We start from the raw sequence: 17,987 nt of genomic DNA on the forward strand, positions 1-17,987 counted from the left end.
ACAGAGAGAAAGGTCTTCCTTCCATTGGTTCACCCCCCAAATGGCCGCTATGGCCGGCGTGCTGTGCCGATCCGAAGCCAGGAGCCAGGTGCTTCCTCCTGGTCTCCCATGCGGGTGCAGGACCCAAGCACTTGGGCCATCCTCCATTGCCTTCCCAGGCCACAGCAGACAGCTGGACTGGAAGAGGAGCAACCGGGACAGAAACCCTCGCCCCAACCGGGACTAGAAACCGGGGTGCCGGCGCCGCAAGCGGAGGATTAGTCTAGTATGCTGTGTCACTGGTCTACAAATCTTATAATTTAAAAATAAATTGCTTACAAGCTGGGGCTGGCATCATGGCAGAGTAGGTTAATCCTCCACCTGTGGCACCGGCATCCCATATGGGCACCGGTTCTGGTCCCGGCTGCTCCACTTCCAATCTTGCTCTCTGCTGTGGCCTGAGAAAGCAGTAGAAGATGGTCCAAATGCTTGGGCCCCTGCACCCACGTGGGAGACTTGGAAGAGGCAACTGGCTCCTGGCTTTGGATCGGCACAGCTCCAGTCATTGCAGCTACTTAGGGGGTGAACCGATGGAAGGAAGACCTTTCTCTCTCTCTCCCTCTCACTGTCTGTAACGCTACTTCTCAAATGAATAAATAAAATCTTAAAAAAAAATTACTTACAAGCCAAAAAAATGTGCAAAGCCTCCTCAGATGGGTATTTTAAAAGGTAACACTTAGTTGAATAAAGTCCTATTGCCTTAAAATGACCTCTTTGGGGGCCAGTGCAGTGGTATAGCAAGTAAAGCCGCAGCCTGCAGTGCTGGCATCCCCTATGGGCACTGGTTCGGGTCCTGACTGCTGCACTTCTGATCCAGCTCTCTGCTATGGCCTGGGAAAGCAGTGGAAGATGGCCCAAGTCCTCGGGTCTTGTTGCCCATGTGGGAGACCTGGAAGAAGCTTCTGGCTCCTGGATTTGGATCTACCTAGCCTGGCCATTGCGGCCATCTGGAGAGTGAACCACCAACTGGAAAACCTCTTTCTCTCTCTCTGCTTTTGCCTCTCTGTAACTCTGCCTTTCAAATAAATAAATGAATCTTTTTTTAAAAAAGTGACCTATTCCATTCTGACATAAAACTGGGAGGCCAGTCACTATGGAAAAGGAGTTAGGAAAGTTGTTCATATGACCCTTGTTTGTAACTGTAAAACACTGTTTTATAATAATAAAATATATACAACCAGTCTAAAGTAGAAAACCAGCTGAACATTGGGATGCCATGATTGGACTGGGCTCTCCCTGCCTGCCCCCACAAAAAAAAAAAAAAAAAAAAAAAAGCTTTGAGTGCAGAGGCTAGATACCATCAGGCCTCACTCAGTCCTCTGGAAATTCTGTCTTGGCTTAACTCACTGAACTGAGGGAGTGGTACAGCTGGCCCTCCAAGATTCCAGTCTCTAAGCTCATGAGGTCATTTGCTTCTTCAGTGGGTAACATGTGGGTGGCCAGTATTTTCTCCAGGGGTTCCATTAGGGGAAATCCCGGATCCGTGCCGGGGAATCCCAGGTCGGGGCACAAAATAACTACCTGCATGTAGCCCCCAGGCTGATTAAAGGCCACTTGACTGCCCTACCAGCAGAGCATCTGGGTGATGCATCGGGCTGGACTCCTGGCTTCCCACTCACCGCTGTCTGAAGCACACATTGCTTTTTTTCCTTACCTCAGTTTCTTCTACAGACAACCAGACAACCAGAGCATTAAACACAAAAGGAGTGTGCAGGCCTTGGTGCCTGGCCAGTGGGCCAACATGCAGCTGGCCCTTTCCTTTGTCCCTCTTATTCCTGACTCCCCTGTAGTTCTTTAAAAGCCCCAAACCCCCTGAAGGAGGGTGGTGGTTGTGGAGACCCTGGGGTCTGCCATGCTTTCATCTGTCAGCAGATTAAATGTTCTCTTCCCTTCATCCCAAACCTCGGCCTCATTATTTTGATTGGCACTGGGGTTAGGGACTGAGTTCTTGCTTGATAACAGGCTATGTACCCATGAGACAAGAGGCCAAGTGCCATGTCTATTCTCTAGAAAAGTATATAGCAAATAATTCTAAGTGGAGATGAATACAAAATAGTGAATTTATATTTACACAGACCATTTAATGGAAATGAAAATATTAGGCAAAAAATCACAGCTCATTTTAAGTTACATAGAACAGTCCTTTTTTTTCTTCACATTTGTTTTACTCCTAATAAAATAGAAGAAAACTTCTATTTTGGAAAAGTGCTACTTCCCAATTCTTCCTGAACAAATCTTTAAGCAATGTCTTTTCATTATTTTACTGAGATTAATGCTTAGGACATGAGACCGTTTCTCTTCAAACATTAAAAAAAAAAAAAAAAAAACCTTTCAAGTCAGTGAATCAGAAAAACAAGCATGTTTTCCACACAAAGGGTGGAGCCCTCACGCCACCTGGGGAAGAAGGAAGTTGAAAGAGGTTAAATACTGGGGCTGCCTCTGTCCTGTCAGCATAGAGGTCTTGCTTCCCAGTCAACATGAAGGCACTCCTGATCCTGGGGCTTCTCCTCCTTTCCACCACTGTCCAGGGCAAGATCTATGAAAGGTGTGAGTTGGCCAGAACTCTGAAAAAACTTGGATTGGATGGCTACAAGGGAGTCAGCTTGGCGAACTGTAAGTCTCCACTCTTTCCAACTTCCCGAGACCATACCCGGCCCATTCCCCAATGCCTTTGATAGAGATCATGTTGGGCCCCAGAATCTCTCCCCTGGCCTGTGAAGAGAGACCAGGAATCATGAAGACTCAAACTGCCCATATTAGCACAGTTAGCATCTTAATGGTAGATTTTACAGTGACTCACAGGCCCACAACAAAGAAAGGAACATCCGATTTGCTGTTAGACTCAGATAGACCTGAGCCTATCAACTCTTGATTTTTCTATTCAAGGCTGCATGTTGCCTGAGCCATGGGAGCAGGGAAAGGGTAAAAGCAAAGAAGAAACTGTTATTTTAATTTTTTTTTTTTTTTGACAGGCATAGTGGACAGTGAGAGAGAGAGACAGAGAGAAAAGTCTTCCTTTGCCGTTGGTTCACCCTCCAATGGCCGCCACGGCCGGCGCACAGCGGCCGGCGCACCGCGCTGATCCAATGGCAGGAGCCAGGAGCCAGGTGCTTTTCCTGGTCTCCCATGGGGTGCAGGGCCCAAGCACCTGGGCCATCCTCCACTGCACTCCCTGGCCACAGCAGAGGGCTGGCCTGGAAGAGGGGCAACCGGGACAGAATCCGGCGCCCCGACCGGGACTAGAACCCGGTGTGCCGGCGCCGCTAGGCGGAGGATTAGCCTATTGAGCCGCGGCGCCGGCCGTTATTTTAATATTTTTAAAGCACCTTCTCTTGCTGCAGTAGTTTCAGAAGTTGGTTTGCATTACAAAAATGGTTCTCTTAAGGGCCTTTCTTCACTAAAGTGTTCAGTTATAAGTTAAACACATCAAGTCATTGGTAAAACAGAGTTAGACACATGGATTGCTTTTTGTTTACACTGTAAGTCATTTTATGTTGCTGTTCATTACAAAAATTACTTTTTCAGGGATGTGTTTGACCAAATGGGAGAGCAGTTATAACACGCAAGCTACAAACTACAACCCTGGAGACAAAAGCACCGATTATGGAATATTTCAGATCAATAGCCGCTACTGGTGTAACGATGGCAAAACCCCACGAGCAGTTAACGCCTGCCATATACCCTGCAGTGGTAAGACAGGATAATACTTGAGTGATGGCACAGGACCCCTCTGGGTATCTTGTAAGAGTAGAGATTCAAGACAAATTCATGAGGGACCTAGGAAAACTCCCATCACAGCTTCCAGAAAGTTTTGTTATCCTCCTCCTAATTCCCCAAGTAAGAAAGTAAAGAGCTGGTATTATGAAAGGTTGGTGCTCTTTCATATGCACATGTTTCTGGAATGATCTGTTAACTGATTGTAAATGGCCTCACTGATGCTTTCCTCCTGCTGACTCAGGGGAGGAGAGGAGTAATTTGGTCTTGGTTCCTTTTTTGATTGTATATATATATTACTATGAAATGTTCTGCATACACAGAAAATTGGAGGTAGTAGTATAACAAACAGCCATAAATGCAGCTTTTTATTTATTTATTATCTTTATTTGAAAGATAGAGTTATGCAGAGAGAGGGAGAGACAGAGAGGTCTTCATCTGCTGTTTCACTCCCTAAATGACTGCAACAGCTGGGGCTGGGCATGCCAGAGCCAGGAGCCAGGAGCTTCATCCAGGTGGGTGTAGGGGCTCAAGCACATGACCATCTTCTGCTTTCCCAGGTGCATTAGCAGGGAGCTGGATCAGAAGTAGAACAGCCACAAATTGAGTAGCAACCATATGGGATCCCAGCATCACAGGCAAGCAGCATAACCCACTGCACCATATTCTGGCCCCCATAAGTCCAACTTCATACTTTATTTATTTATTTTAAATACAGAAGGACACACAGATCTCATATCTACTTCTCATTCCCTAAATACCCACAACAGCTGGGTGTGGGCCAGGCAGAAGCTAGGCGCCCAGAACTCAATCTCAGCCTGCCATGTGTGTGGCAGGGACCCAGCTACTGGAGCCATCACCTGCTCCATCTCCAGATAGCAGGGAGCTAGGATTGGGAGCAGAGTGAGGACTCTGAACCCAGGCAATCCAGTATGGGACGCAGGCTTCCAAGTGGCATCTTTCTTGCTCTGCCTAATGACTGCCCTCAGATATCTGACTTTTAAATTCTTAACTTTTTGCAGTAGTTGCTTCTTCTCTATATATTTTTTGTTGAAGGATTTTGAAATGAATTAAAAACATTATGTCTTTCATTTCTAAATTCTTTAGTTTGTATCTCAACAAACTGCAGTTCATACATAATCATTATACAAGAGCCAGCACTTGGCCAGGCCAAAGCCAGGAGCCAGGAACTCCATTTGGTCTCCCAAATGGGTGGTAAGAACCCAGATATTTAGGCCTCTGTCTGCTGCCTTCCCGGGCACATTGATAGGGAACTGGGTCAGAATGAAGCAGCCAGGACCTAAACAAGTTCTCTAAAAGGGGATGTTGGTGTCTCAAGCAGCAGTTTGACCTGCTGTACCACACAACACTCACATCAAGAAGATTAATTTTAGCATATTCTTTTATAATCTAGTTAATTTACTTTCAAATGTATTTTGCATTGTATAATAGCATGTAGTCATTAAATAAAAATTAGAAAATACAAATTGGAAAAAAATAGCAACCGTAACCTTACTACCAGAGTTGTCTGACCATTGTCACTTTTGGTATATATTCTTCCAGAATGTACATCAATCATGGACATGCAAGTAAAATTACAGGGACTGGCACTGCGGTGTAGCAGGTAAAGCCATCGTCTGCAGTGATGGCATCCCATATGGATGCTGGTTCAAGTCCCAGCTGTTCCACTTCTGATCCAGCTCCCTGCTGATGTGCTGGGAAAGCAGCAGAAGATGGCCCTAGTGCTTGGGCCCTTGCACCCAAGTGGGAGACCTGGAATTAGCTTCTGGCTCCTGGCTTTGGATTGGCCCAGCTTTGGCTGTTGCGACCATTTGGGGAGTGAACCAGTGGATGGAAGCTATCTCTGTCTCTCCCTCTTTTTCTCTCTGTAACTCTACCTTTCAAATAAATAAATAAACCTTAAAATAAAATTATATCATGTATATATGTACCCATATATAAACATGACAGCAATGTAAATTTTTACAAAAACTAAATTGTATTATATAGACTGCTATACGGTTTACTTCTCACACAAAATTATGTCCATATCAACAAATACAAATCTCTATTGTCATTTTAAAGGATGAGTAGAATTCCACTCTATGAATTTTCTGTAATGTGTTTATCTACTTCCTACTATTAAGCACTTAGGTTGTTTCCAGTTTTTCACTTAATAATTGCTGTGAACATCTTCCTGCAAACACCTTTGGATATATGTCTTATTAGTTCTTTATGAGGAAGTTGCAATAGTAGAATTGCCGAGTAAAAAATTACTAGGCATGCTTTTTCCTATAGTGTCTAGTATGCAGTGGACCTTCCATAACGTGGTAATTCCAGAGCTTGCATTGTAAATGAGACAAAATGCTTTACTTGCTGCCAGATGGAAAAGGGTGAAGAGAGTTTTTCCCCACCATTACTGCCTAATGGACTCTTGAAAAATAATTTCTTAATATTCTTTCCTCAGCCCAACAGAATAAAAGTGGCTAACCCCAAATGTAAAAGGAAATCGCTGTGCAATTTGTTTTCATTTCTCACCACCTCTTTTTCAGATTTATTGAAAGATGACATCACTCAAGCTGTAGCTTGTGCAAAGAGGGTCGTCAGCGATCCACAAGGCATCAGAGCATGGTATGTGTTTCATATATACGTGAGAAAAGACTTTCTAAACCCAAAATATGCTGTTGAGAACTGAATGTGGTAGTTTTGAGTCTGTGCTACAGTGTATTGCCTAAATCCTTGAAGAAACAATGTACTTTAATGGACTCAGAATCTCATTCTTTCATTCCCCCTTTTGGGGGATTTCTAGGGTTTCTAAGACTGTCCGCACTCTGCCAGTTCCTTGCCGTGTCTTGAGATTAGGTTTAGAATAAGCGAATGTGGAACGTGCTTTGTGTCTGCTGTTGCACTGAGCACCTCACTCAGTGTTTGCACTTGGCATCCTGTGCTCTCCTGAGGGCAGAAGGGAGGCTGAGGTGCTTTGTGTGCGTATTTCCCTGTAGCAAGTAGCAATGCCTCAGTCTGTCTGTGGTCTTCACTGTATTTATTTACTTGTCTACTTTTCTTTTATAAAAACTGAACTAGATAGTGTAAAATGTCATAACGTCAGATGGAACTGCATAAAACAGTTTGGCTTCCTTTTCTTCGGAGAAAGGTATTATTTGGAAACTTTCCCATCTGATCCACCCAACGCCCATTCTACATCCAAAGTCAAAGGCAGGCTATCTTTCCGGATCCATCACATCTTCTGAATTGTAAAACCACTAATCCTACTTTTTACAAAACTTTATTGAGGTACTAGATTTAAGGGACAGAGAGACAAAGACAGAAAAGATCTTCTATGCACCGATTCAGTCTGACATGGCCACAACAGCCAGGGCTGGGCCAGGCCAAAGACAGGAGGCCAGAACACAGTCTTAGTCTCCCACATGGGTGGCAGACATGCAAGTACTTGAGCCATCAGCTTCTGCCTCCCAGGGTGCGCATTAGCAGGCAGCTGGCATCAGAAGGGAAGACCTGGATTCTCACACCAGCACCATGGTGGATGCAGACATCTGGACAAGCATCTTCATGGCTGCGCTGAAGCCTGCCCCCCCACCCCAGCTTAGGCCACTTTTCTCCCATCTTCAGCAACCCAGAAAACTTGTGATGTGCTGTAGAAGACGCCACAAAAAGCATGGTGCACTTTGTAACATAGCAGCCTCCCATCCTAGGGAGGTGAATAGGCCTCCACCCCAGACACAGAACTCTCTTGTTTTCTTTCCATGTCCTTTTGACTAGACCCAAGCATGCATTCATTGAGCTAGCTGCAGCACAATCTGGTCCCTCCTTAGAGAAATGAAAAACACAAAATACCAGCCATCCAATGACTTCTGAGAAGAAAGTCAGCAAGCTGGAAGAAAAATTCCTCTTTTCAACCAAAAATGTGGATTTACCCAGGTAAATATACATATTTGACAAGAAACTGAAGATTTATTCACATACAAAATTAACCGTGATTTCTTGTCTTTATGCTTTTTTGTCACATCAAAGGTTTAACTGCAACATTGGACCTCAGTTCTTATTCAGTAAATCTGTGTCTCAGGAGGAGTCAAGATTGAAGACATCAATATGTGTCACTTTTTAGCATCTCTCCTCATTTCAAATTAGAACATGTATTTGAAATGTAGTGCCGTGGTCTCAGCTGTGCTGCTGATAGTGGCTGAAACCGGAAGACATTTTTTAAAAGCCCTTAGGTCATCCATCCTTGCTATTTGTGTCGCCTTCTTGTTTGGAACAAGAAGCAAAGAATTCACAGACACCTGTCTCAAACTCACAGGTCTTCAGCTTGCAAAGCCATTTCTTCATAGTGAATCAAACTTGAGGAGAAGGCCCGCTTCAGCTGTTTCTTTCTTCCTGGAGATGTAGGCAGGATAGCTGCATCCCAAGGGCAAAAGCAGAGTGTCCGTTTGCATTCCAAATCCTGGAAGTATGTGGAGAAGACCCCCACCTTTCCAGAACAGGGAGAGAGACTGGATAGGAGTCAGAATTGTGTCTTTTAGATGAACACGAAAGCATGCAGAGGTCAAGGCTAATGTTGTGGAAGCTCGCAGGGTGCAGCAGCTGCACTTGGCCATTGCTCTCCTTTTATATGGTGTTTTTGTTCATGAGGTGTTTTGTTCTCCCAAAATGTTTGAAGTCTGTACTTGTATTTTTCCATGAAGACATATTTTAACCCCTTCACTTGTTTTGCCTTTCTCTACAGGGTGGCGTGGAAAAATCATTGTCAAAACCAAGATCTCACTTCGTATATTCAGGGCTGTGGAGTGTAACTGCAGAATTTTCTTCTTCCGCTCATCTTGTCTCCTTTTCAGTAGCCAGCATTGCCTTTTCAAACAAACTAACATTGTCCCAGAAGCAGGAGCAAAATATGGCCTTTCTTCTTAGCTACCAAATACATCGCCAGTGCACTCAGTTCTTAAACAGAAATAACCCAGACTTACTCTTCCTCAGTTTTGGATGAAAACATTAAAGAGGACAGTCTCATAACACATGTGTCTAGGGCAGAATTCAGCTGCGTGGGCCCCGATGCCTCCTGTCAGGCACCTCCAACACAGGGACAGTGACCCCTCTTCAGTGGGTGATACACAGCTGTTAAAGGAGCAGTTGTACTGCCTGGGTTAAGAATTTTGTTTTCATAAGGTGTATGTGACCTTTGGTTTGCATATTTTCTGGGAAAGATTTCATTTATACATCTTTACAAAAAGAACGTCCAGTTAAATATCGATCTGTTTTAGCCCCTTAAAGAACATTTGGATGCATCTTGCTATTGTGGAGGGGTTAGATGAGCAGTTGCTGTTTCTTAACTTTATTAATTTAGATTTGTGCATTATAACTAAATCTGAGTCAGGTGAGCTCACAGGTATTGAAATGATTGCTGATTAACCACAGGTGTGAGATTATGCATGTTGTAAAAAAGTATATTATCATTAAAGGCTTTGCAGTGCATACCTTTGTCTTTCTTCCTTAAAAAATATTTATTTGCTTATTTTATTTGAAAGGAAAGGGGCAGAGATAGATGAACACACAGAGGGCTCCCATCCACCAGTTCACTCCTCAGATGCCTACAACCACTGGGGTAGGAGCAGGCCAAAGTCGGGAAGCAGTAACTCAGTCCAGGTCTGCATTGTGGGTGGCAGGGACCCAACCACTTGAACCATGACCTGCTGCATCCTAGGATGTGCATAGCAGGAAGCTAGAACTGGGAGTGAGTCTGGGTGTCAAACCCAGGTACGCCACTGTGGCATAAAGGGATTAGAACCGGGATCCACATGGGATGCCAGCGCTGCAAGCTGGGGCTTTACCCTGCTTCACCACAGCCCTGGCCCCTTACACAGTGTGTGTTTCAACTAGTGGACATACAGGTGCAAAAAATAAATCCTGTTTTGCAACCCAGAACTCATTGATCAGTATGAGTTTTGATATATACAAGCATTTATAAAATGAAAAAAAAAAAAAAAAAAAAAGATGGAACAGATAGAAGTTCAGTCCCCAACCCTGAGGGCAACAGGTACTGGGTAGCATTGAACAGGGGCCTTCAAATTCCACCAGGCATTTGCCCTGGCCAGGAATCAGCAGTTGGTCTAACAGGGGTAAGCTGTTCCTTAAGGACCAGGTCAAGGAGAAAGAAGGACTGACCGTGATCGGGGTCTAACAGCAGCTGTGGGTTCACCCAGACAAGCTGCCACTACATATCGTGCCACACTCTAAAGGTTGGCTCCCAGTGATCAGAGGAAAAGTACCTGTAGGCGCCATCAAAATGTTGCAGGATGTGACTGATTGAGGCCAGCACCATGGGTGTTCAAAGAATTCACCAGAGCAGTCAGATAGAGTGGAGAGAGTTAAATTCATTGAAGCTGAATGAGAACAACAGGCAGGCAGGCAGGCAGGCAGGCAGGCAGAGGCTAATGGCTGCAACATGGACCATAATCTGAGGTATATACTTGTAATAGCAGTCTCTTCTTAGGGAGAGTTTTCTTGTGGTCCAGCAGGTATTTCCAGGAAGGTAATTTGCAAGTCTTGGTGTGGCTGGGAAATCTGCACTACCCTTAGCTAGGGATTTTCCCAGTCTGAGAAGTGCCCTGGAACAATCCTCCATGCCAGAAGCATTAGCAGTGATGTGGGTGAGTGGGGGGATTTATTTGGTTTTTCACTGCAGGTCCTTGTCATGCACAAAGATATGCATTCTAAGTACTGACTCAAATAAGGTAAATTTTATTCAAAAGCCGGCGCCGTGGCTCAATAGGCTAATCCTCCACCTTGCGGCGCCGGCACACCGGGTTCTAGTCCCGGTTGGGGCGCCGGATTCTGTCCCGGTTGCCCCTCTTCCAGGCCAGCTCTCTGCTATGGCCAGGGAGTGCAGTGGAGGATGGCCCAGGTGCTTGGGCCCTGCACCCCATGGGAGACCAGGAAAAGCACCTGGATCCTGGCTCCTGCCATCGGATCAGCGCGGTGCGCCGGCTGCAGCGGCGGCCATTGGAGGGTGAACCAACGGCAAAGGAAGACCTTTCTCTCTCTGTCTCTCTCTCTCACTGTCCACTCTGCCTGTCAAAAAATAAAAAAAATAAAAAAAATTTATTAAAAAGGTGAGAAAGCCACCACACACACACACATTAGCATGTGGTGCACCACACAGAAAAACACCCACTGTGGGTAGGCAATGAGCCAAAAGATTTGCCCAAAAGGAGAAGGGGTGGGGACAGAAAGGGCACCTGCCAGTCCCTGCAGTCATGGTCTGCAGTGGAAGAGAGACCCTCTGCCAGTTGTTGGTCTCCTTTATCAGCCTCTCCATGTGGAGCTCCTGGGAATTATATGTTACCTCCACAAGCTTCCAGTGGAGTTCATATCCATATTTTCATGGCATCATCCCCCCTGGTCCCAGATAAAGCAGATGCATCCTGGGAAAGGGGGCATTTTGATTGACAAGTAGGCGGATAGAATCACACATGGGCACAGGGTATGGTGGCTTGCTGGTACCTCTAGCTCAGCAGACCTACCTGTCTGCCTGACTAGCCAGTAACAGCAGGAAACTGGATCAGAACCACAGAGTACCCAGAACTTGAACCAGGCACTCTGACATGGGATAAGGTTGCTCTAAGTGCCTTTCCCAATTTCAACCTAAGAAAAACTAGTTTCAGAGTATCGAATGTTCCCTGTTCTGGAAATATAAAACTTAAATCATCTTTTCTAAGACTTTCCCATCTACTCGAATAACTGCAAGTAAAAAATGCCACAGTTATAAAACATAAAGCCAGCTGATGCACCAGAAAGAAGTTTATCTCCTTGTTTTTTTTTTTTTTTTTTCCCTTGTTCTTTAGTATTTGAAATAGGCAGTGGGTAGGATCAAGGAGGAGAGGCCTCTTAAAGGCACAACACCAGGTGCTGAAAAATGTTTTCCTCAAATGTTCTCAGCAAGAAAGACCAGAAAAATGGGCCAAGAATAAACCTGGGGATCCACTGACCCAACAAGAAATTCTGGAGACCCAGGAGGGCTTAGCATCCCATTCAGGGGAGGATTTCAGGGTTGGAGGACCATAACGGGCTGAGGCTCATACCAAGAGCTGATCTGAGTAAGGCCTCCAAGGAGTCGTGAGTGTTCGCTGAGCCCCACATTTGGCATCCACATATGGTTGGTGGAAACAAACAGGATCTGTAGAAAGGTTACTTTTAAGTTTATTCAGGGCAGAAGATGAGTGACATAAGCGTGGGAGACACAGGCCCAGTGACTTTCAAGGAGTCAGTTCTAGTCAGCATTTACCTATGTCACAGTGAGCACACACTGGCTTTACCCAAGAGGTAGGACTCACTAAGTGCTGAGGGACACAGTTCTTACTGGTTGTAGATCACTTCCCTTACAAACCCCTTCAGAGAGGGACCGGCACTGTGGCGCAGCAGGTTACACCCTGGCCTACAGTGCTGGTATCCTATACAGGTGCCAGTTCAAGTCCTGGCTGTTCCTCTTCTGATTCAGCTCTCTGTTATGGCCTGGGAAAGCAGTAGAAGATGGTCCAAGTCTTTGGCCCCTGCATCCGCGTGGGAGACCCAGAAGAAGCTCCTGGCACCTGGCTTCAGATCAGTGCATCTCCCACCATTGCAGCCATCTGGGGAGTGAACCAGCAGATGGAAGACCTATCTTTCTCTCTATCTGTATCTCTCTCTACCTCTCTCTGTAACCCTTTCAAAGAAACAAAATAAATCTTTCCAAAAAATCATGTGTTGTATTTGATTGCCATATTTTTTAGTCTCTTTCATTCTGGGTCATTTCCTAATGATTATTTCTTTCTTTGCTTTTATGACCTAGACATTCTTGAAGACCACAGACCAGTTATACTGCAGAATTTCTCTAAGGTGCTTCTGATATTCTCTTAATTAGAGTAGGTTTTGCAACTTTGGCGGGAATACCACAGAAGTGATTCCCTTCTCATTGCCTTAAGTGGCATGCAGTTTTGATTTGATGATGTTCACTCAGATTACTTGATTTAAATGAGGTTGTAAGTCATGTCCATTGTAAAGTTTCTGGTAAGGGAGGTACTAGGAGACTGTTGCTCATCAAGTTTCCAGCTTCATTTATGAGATCACTGTGGACCCATGGTTTCTGTCTTAGTGAAATTATAATGAGTTATAATTCATTACCACCATTTACTTTGCTGTCCACACTGTGCCCTATTTAGCCAGTGAGCCCCTGCAAGCTGACTTCTGTTTCATTTTGACTTGTCTATAATTTTTTGAGCACTTAGTTGTTTCCTGGCACAAGGTACTCTAAGGTTTGCCTTGTTCTTTCCTTGCTCCAGCCCTGGAATAGCCGTTTATTCAAGAAACTCTAATTTATTACAGTGGTTAATAATATTTTAAAAACACGATCTGGACATTAGGGTGTTCCTAGGTGACAGTGTCAGTCGAAAGAGCTAGAGAATATATATATATATATATATGTACACACACACACACCATGTTTTTTTAATTTAAACAATGTTTAAAGTTTGGGGGTTTTAAAAAAAGATTTATTTCATAGGCAGAGTAAACAGAGGGAGGGAGAGACAGAGAGATCTATACACTGGTTCACTCCCCAAATAGCCGCAACAGTCAGAGCTGGGGTGATCTGAAGCCAGGAGCCAGGAGCTTCCCTTGGGTCTCCCAAGTGGGTGCAGGGACCCAGGGCTTTGGGTTACTTTGTGCTGTTTTCCCAGGCTCATTAGCAGAGAGCTGGGTAAGAAGTGAAGCAGCTGGAACTCGAATCGGCACCCAAAAGAATGCAGGTGCTGCAGGCAGCGGCAAGACTTATTTACCTGAAAGATTACACAGAGAAGGGGGCGGAGGCGGAGGCGGGGGCGGGGGCAGGGGCGAGGGCCAGGGAGGTCTTCCATCCTCTGGTTCACTCCCCAATTGGCTTCATGGCCAGAGATGAGCCAATGAGGAGCCTGGTGCTTTCCCCAAGTCTCCTACGTGGGAACAGCGGCCAATGGACTTGGGCCATCTTCTACTGCTTTCCCAGGCCATAGCAGGGAGCTGGATCAGACATGAGGCTGGGACACAAACTGGCACCCATATGGGTTGCTGGCAATGCAGGTGGTGGCTTTACCCACACTATGCCACAGTGCCAGCCCCATCCTCTTGGGTTTTTAAAGATTTTATTTATTTATTTGAGAGGTAGAGTTACAGACAGAAGGAGGGAGAGACAGAGTAAGAGCTATTCCTTCTGCAGGGTCATTCCCCAAATGCTGCAACAGAGGAAGGTGAGCCAATCAGAAGCTAGGAGCTTCTTCAAATCTCCCACATGGCTGCAGTGGCCCAAGCACTTGGGCCATCTTCTACTGCTTTCCCAGGCCAAAGCAGAGAACTGGAGCAGAAGTGGAGCATCCAGGACATGAACTGGCAACCCATATGGGATGCTGGTACCACAGGCAGCAGCTTAACTTACTATGCCACAGCGCTGGCGCCCCCTTGAGGTTTTTTTAAAGAACATTTTTGTACTTTTTTTTTTTTTTTTTTGACAGGCAGAGTGGACAGCGAGAGAGAGAGAGAGAAAGGTCTTCCTTTGCCGTTGGTTCACCCCCCAATGGCCGCTGTGGCTGGCGCACCACGCTGAACCGAAGCCAGGAGCCAGGTGGTTCCCCTGGTCTCCCATGGGGTGCAGGGCCCAAGCACTTGGGCCATCCTCCACTGCACTCCCGGGCCACAGCAGAGAGCTAGACTGGAAGGGGAGCAACCGGGACAGAATGCGAGGCCTGACTGGCACTAGAACTCGGGGTGCCTGCACCGCAGGCAGATGATTAGCCTGTTGAGCCGCGGCGCTGGCCCCATTTTTGTATTTTTATTTCTTTGAAAGACAGAGAAACAGAGGGCAGGCAGACACAGAGACTCAGAAAAGAGATACAGAGAGACCGATCTTCGGTCTGCTGGTTCCTTCCCAAATGCCCATAACAGCCAAGCCTGGGCCAGGCCAAAGGCAGGAGCCTGGATTTCAATCTAGGTCTCCCATATGAGTGTTAGGGACCCCACTCCTTGAGCCATTGCCTGCTGCCTCTAAGGGTGCACATTATCAGGAAGCTGGATGGGAAGCAGAGCTGAAACTCGAATTCAGGCACTCCAATATGGGATATGAGTATGCCAAGTGGTATTTCAACTGCTGTGCCAAATGCTCGCCCCAATTATATTTCCCCTATATCTTTATATTTATATCAAAATTCATTAATTCACACCAATACCTGCAATTCTAATCTTACACCATGCCATGGGGTTTGAATTTCTCCTTTTTCATGTTTTATGCTCGATTGTCTGACTGTGGGGAGCAACTCGGACTAAACTGTTACTGGAATTAAGACTTATTCTATGCATCTGCTCTCCCACAATATGGCGCTGGGAGAGGAGGAAACAGCTTCTACACAGCTGCCTCCAGTTCAACCAATAAACAGCAGGACCTGCTCCTGATTGGAGGAGAGCAGCGTACTCGGCGTGTGGGTACCAGAGTTGGGATTGGTGGAGAGGACTATAAAGGAGGAGAGAGACAACATGCACCAGGAACATCTATCCGAATAACACCTGAGCAGCCCCCGAGAGAGCCGGCCGGCGGTGTGCCGCTCCCCCGTGGAAGTGGGGAAAGTGGCAGGGGGAACCGCCCTTCCACGGAGGTGGAAGGGACGGTAGCCAACCTGGGAAGAACCAGCAGCAAACCCGGGGAGGGCCGAGCAGACAAAAGAACAGCGCAGGGTCCTGTGTCGTTCCTCCGCGAAGAGGGGGAGCAACATCTGACAGTGAGAAACATATATCCACCGTGCTTAATAAATAGCCTCAAAATATATCAATCAATCTCTCAACACAGGCACACCATGTAACAGGTGCCTCCACTAAGGCTCTGAAGCCCCTCGGGGGGCTGCTCCTTCTCCACACTGGATGCTCTCTATCTTGTCACATCTCTGACACACCATGCAGAGCCACTGTCCTGATAGGTAAGAGAGACGTGTTTGGCTCTTGGTCACCTCCTTATTTCAAACACCTAGAGCAGTGATTGGAATGAACATAAGTCGACTGAATAGCCATATTGCTCATGTAGTACATTCCTTCTGTGTTGAGCACTCTGAGATTTTCCTTACTCTTTAACCCACAGGATTCCCACGCAATAGTTTCTGCAATCCAGTTTTAACTGTTTATGTAAGTGTAGTTCATAGATCGGCCATGAGAGGGCAGCAGAGGGCCTTTACGCTGGTGTGTGCTTCGGCTTCAATTCTCGTGCCACTCTGATGCCAGTATACTCAGAAAGAATTTGAGTTAATTCAGATCAGTATAGCCCGATGTGTACAAGAATGAGTCAAAGTAGAGTACTGAGACTTGGAGAATGACAGTTCATAAACAAAGATGGGGCCTATATGATAGCCCAATAACGGGCTGACTGGAGAAACGGCCAGAGATCAACGAAAGTCGACTGAAGAAGGCAGGCTGGGGCCCGCCTGTGGGCAGTACGTTAAGCCACTACCTGCCACACCAGCTTCCATATGGGTGCTGGTTCATGTCCCCACTGTTCCACTTCCGATCCAGCTCTGTTGCCAGTGCGCCTGGGAAAACAGTGGAAGATGCACTGCAGCCATGTGGGAGACCTGGAAGAAACTCCTGGCCCCTGGCTGCAGCCTGGCTCAGTCCTGGCTGTTGTGGCCTTAGGGGAGTGAACCAGGAGATAAAAGCTCTCTCTCCCTCTGTCTCTTCTCTCTCTTTGTAACTATGCCCTTCAAATGAATAAATAAATCTTTCTTTAAAATTTGCTGGGATTTCTAAAAATTATCAGTTGTGATTTTCCTCTCTTTTAGCTTACCATGAGGAGTGTTGTAGTTACTTTGATGACTTTACATATTAGGTTTGGGGGCAGCGCTGTGGTGTAGTGGGTTAAGCCACCGCCTGTGGCGTTGGCATGCCATAAGGCGCCGGTTCTAGTCCTGGCTACTCCGCTTCCCATCCAGCTCTCTGCTATGGCCTGGGAAAGCAGTGGAGGATGGCCCAAGTCCTTGGGCCCCTGCACCTGCATGGGAGACCTGAAGGAAGACCCTGGCTCCTGGCTTCGGATCAGTCCAGCTCCAGCCACTGCGACCAATTGGGGAGTGAACCAATGGATTGAAGACCTCTCTCTCTCTCTCTCTCTCTCTCTCTCTCTCTCTCTCTCTCTCTCTCTCTCTCTCTGCCTCTCCTACGCTCTTTGTGTAACTCTGACTTTCAAATAAATGAATAAATCTTTAAAAAATAAATATTAGGTTTATATTATTCTCCCCTCCCCCATTTTAGGATATTGGTTTCTAAACCTATAGGAGTTAAAGATGAAGCTCTATACCCTCCTCTCCTACCTTCATCATGTAGATCACTCTCTCCAAAGCCCGGCCTTCCACGCGTGGGGTTAAATCAATACTCAGTAGTCATAAATACAGCTCCTTCTGTTGCACAGATCTTGTTTTCCCTGAAGCTAGTACCTGCATGATCCTTGAATCTCTTTGGGTTTCTGTGTATCCGTTCAACTCCCAGACTCTAGGTTGAACATTAAATCTCTTCAGGTTCAGGTGCAGCCGGAGTGCTGTCAAATCCATCCTCTGACACAGAATTTCCCAGACATTTCTGACCAAAAGGAAAGCTGGCCGGGGCAGCTGGCTGGCTGCCTGCGCACAGCTGGCATTGCGGGCTCTTTCAGCATCCTCTTGGCATTCACTATGCTCCCCTTACCTTTCGTATCTATTGTGTTTCCTGGGTTTCCCAATGTTCTCCTTCTTGGCTTATTCCCGCATTGTGATGGATCACATCTCTAGCATCTTCCTGAGAAAGGTGACTGAGAGGCACGTTTAGTTTAGATTGCGCATGTCTGAAACTTGGCGGATAGTCGTCCAAGTGTTGACAACTAAGTTGGAAGTAAGTTTCCTTCAGAAAATCGAGGGTAGCACTTCACTGCTCCCTAGACTGCTGCTACTGAGCAATCTGAAGCCGTTCTGATTCCAGAATCTTCATAACTGGCCATGTGGAGGGTCCCCGATGCTCTGCAAAGTTCGCCAGGTGGGTCTGTCTGCATCTTGGCACAGGGTGGACCCTTCCAGTGTGGAAACTCCTATCCTTAAGTTCCGGCAAGCCCTCTGAAACCGTGTATTAATTACGCCCCCCCTCCCACTGTGTTCTCTGAGCGGCCCTCCGGTGTCGGCAGGGCAGCGCTCAGGCGCGTGCGCGGTGTGCCC

At 46.3% G+C, this 17,987-nt stretch overlaps 1 protein-coding gene, 1 long non-coding RNA gene and 1 pseudogene across 2 annotated transcripts in view; 2 read left to right on the plus strand and 1 right to left on the minus strand.

Moving 5' to 3' along the window:
* The window catches only part of LOC103348325 (uncharacterized), a 41,824-nt gene extending 23,837 nt beyond the window's left edge, over nucleotides 1-17,987 (minus strand). Inside the window, exon 1 of the long non-coding RNA XR_016216879.1 lies at nucleotides 17,118-17,987. This is a non-coding gene — a long non-coding RNA (uncharacterized LOC103348325). The remainder of the gene's footprint in view (nucleotides 1-17,117) is intronic.
* On the plus strand, nucleotides 2,489-9,240 carry LOC108175363 (lysozyme C). The gene is made up of 4 exons (XM_002711324.6): nucleotides 2,489-2,652; nucleotides 3,565-3,729; nucleotides 6,306-6,384; nucleotides 8,498-9,240. Exons 1-4 carry the CDS (start codon nucleotides 2,517-2,519, stop codon nucleotides 8,562-8,564), a joined length of 447 nt encoding a protein of 148 aa, XP_002711370.2. The 5' UTR covers nucleotides 2,489-2,516; the 3' UTR covers nucleotides 8,565-9,240.
* Nucleotides 9,623-9,734, plus strand: LOC127491235 (small nucleolar RNA SNORA40; annotated as a pseudogene).

Source organism: Oryctolagus cuniculus, chromosome 11 (assembly GCF_051225735.1).
Source record: "Oryctolagus cuniculus isolate XC-2025 breed Fujian yellow rabbit chromosome 11, ASM5122573v1, whole genome shotgun sequence".
In the NCBI taxonomy this organism is placed as follows: domain Eukaryota; kingdom Metazoa; phylum Chordata; class Mammalia; order Lagomorpha; family Leporidae; genus Oryctolagus; species Oryctolagus cuniculus.

Coding starts and splice junctions, on each gene's coding strand:
- LOC108175363 (XM_002711324.6), top strand. CDS start 2,517: ATGAAGGCACTCCTGATCCTGGGGCTTCTCCTCCTTTCCACCACTGTC. Junction 2,653..3,564: donor GGGAGTCAGCTTGGCGAACT/GTAAGTCTCCAC, acceptor TTACTTTTTCAG/GGATGTGTTTGACCAAATGG. Junction 6,385..8,497: donor CCACAAGGCATCAGAGCATG/GTATGTGTTTCA, acceptor CTTTCTCTACAG/GGTGGCGTGGAAAAATCATT.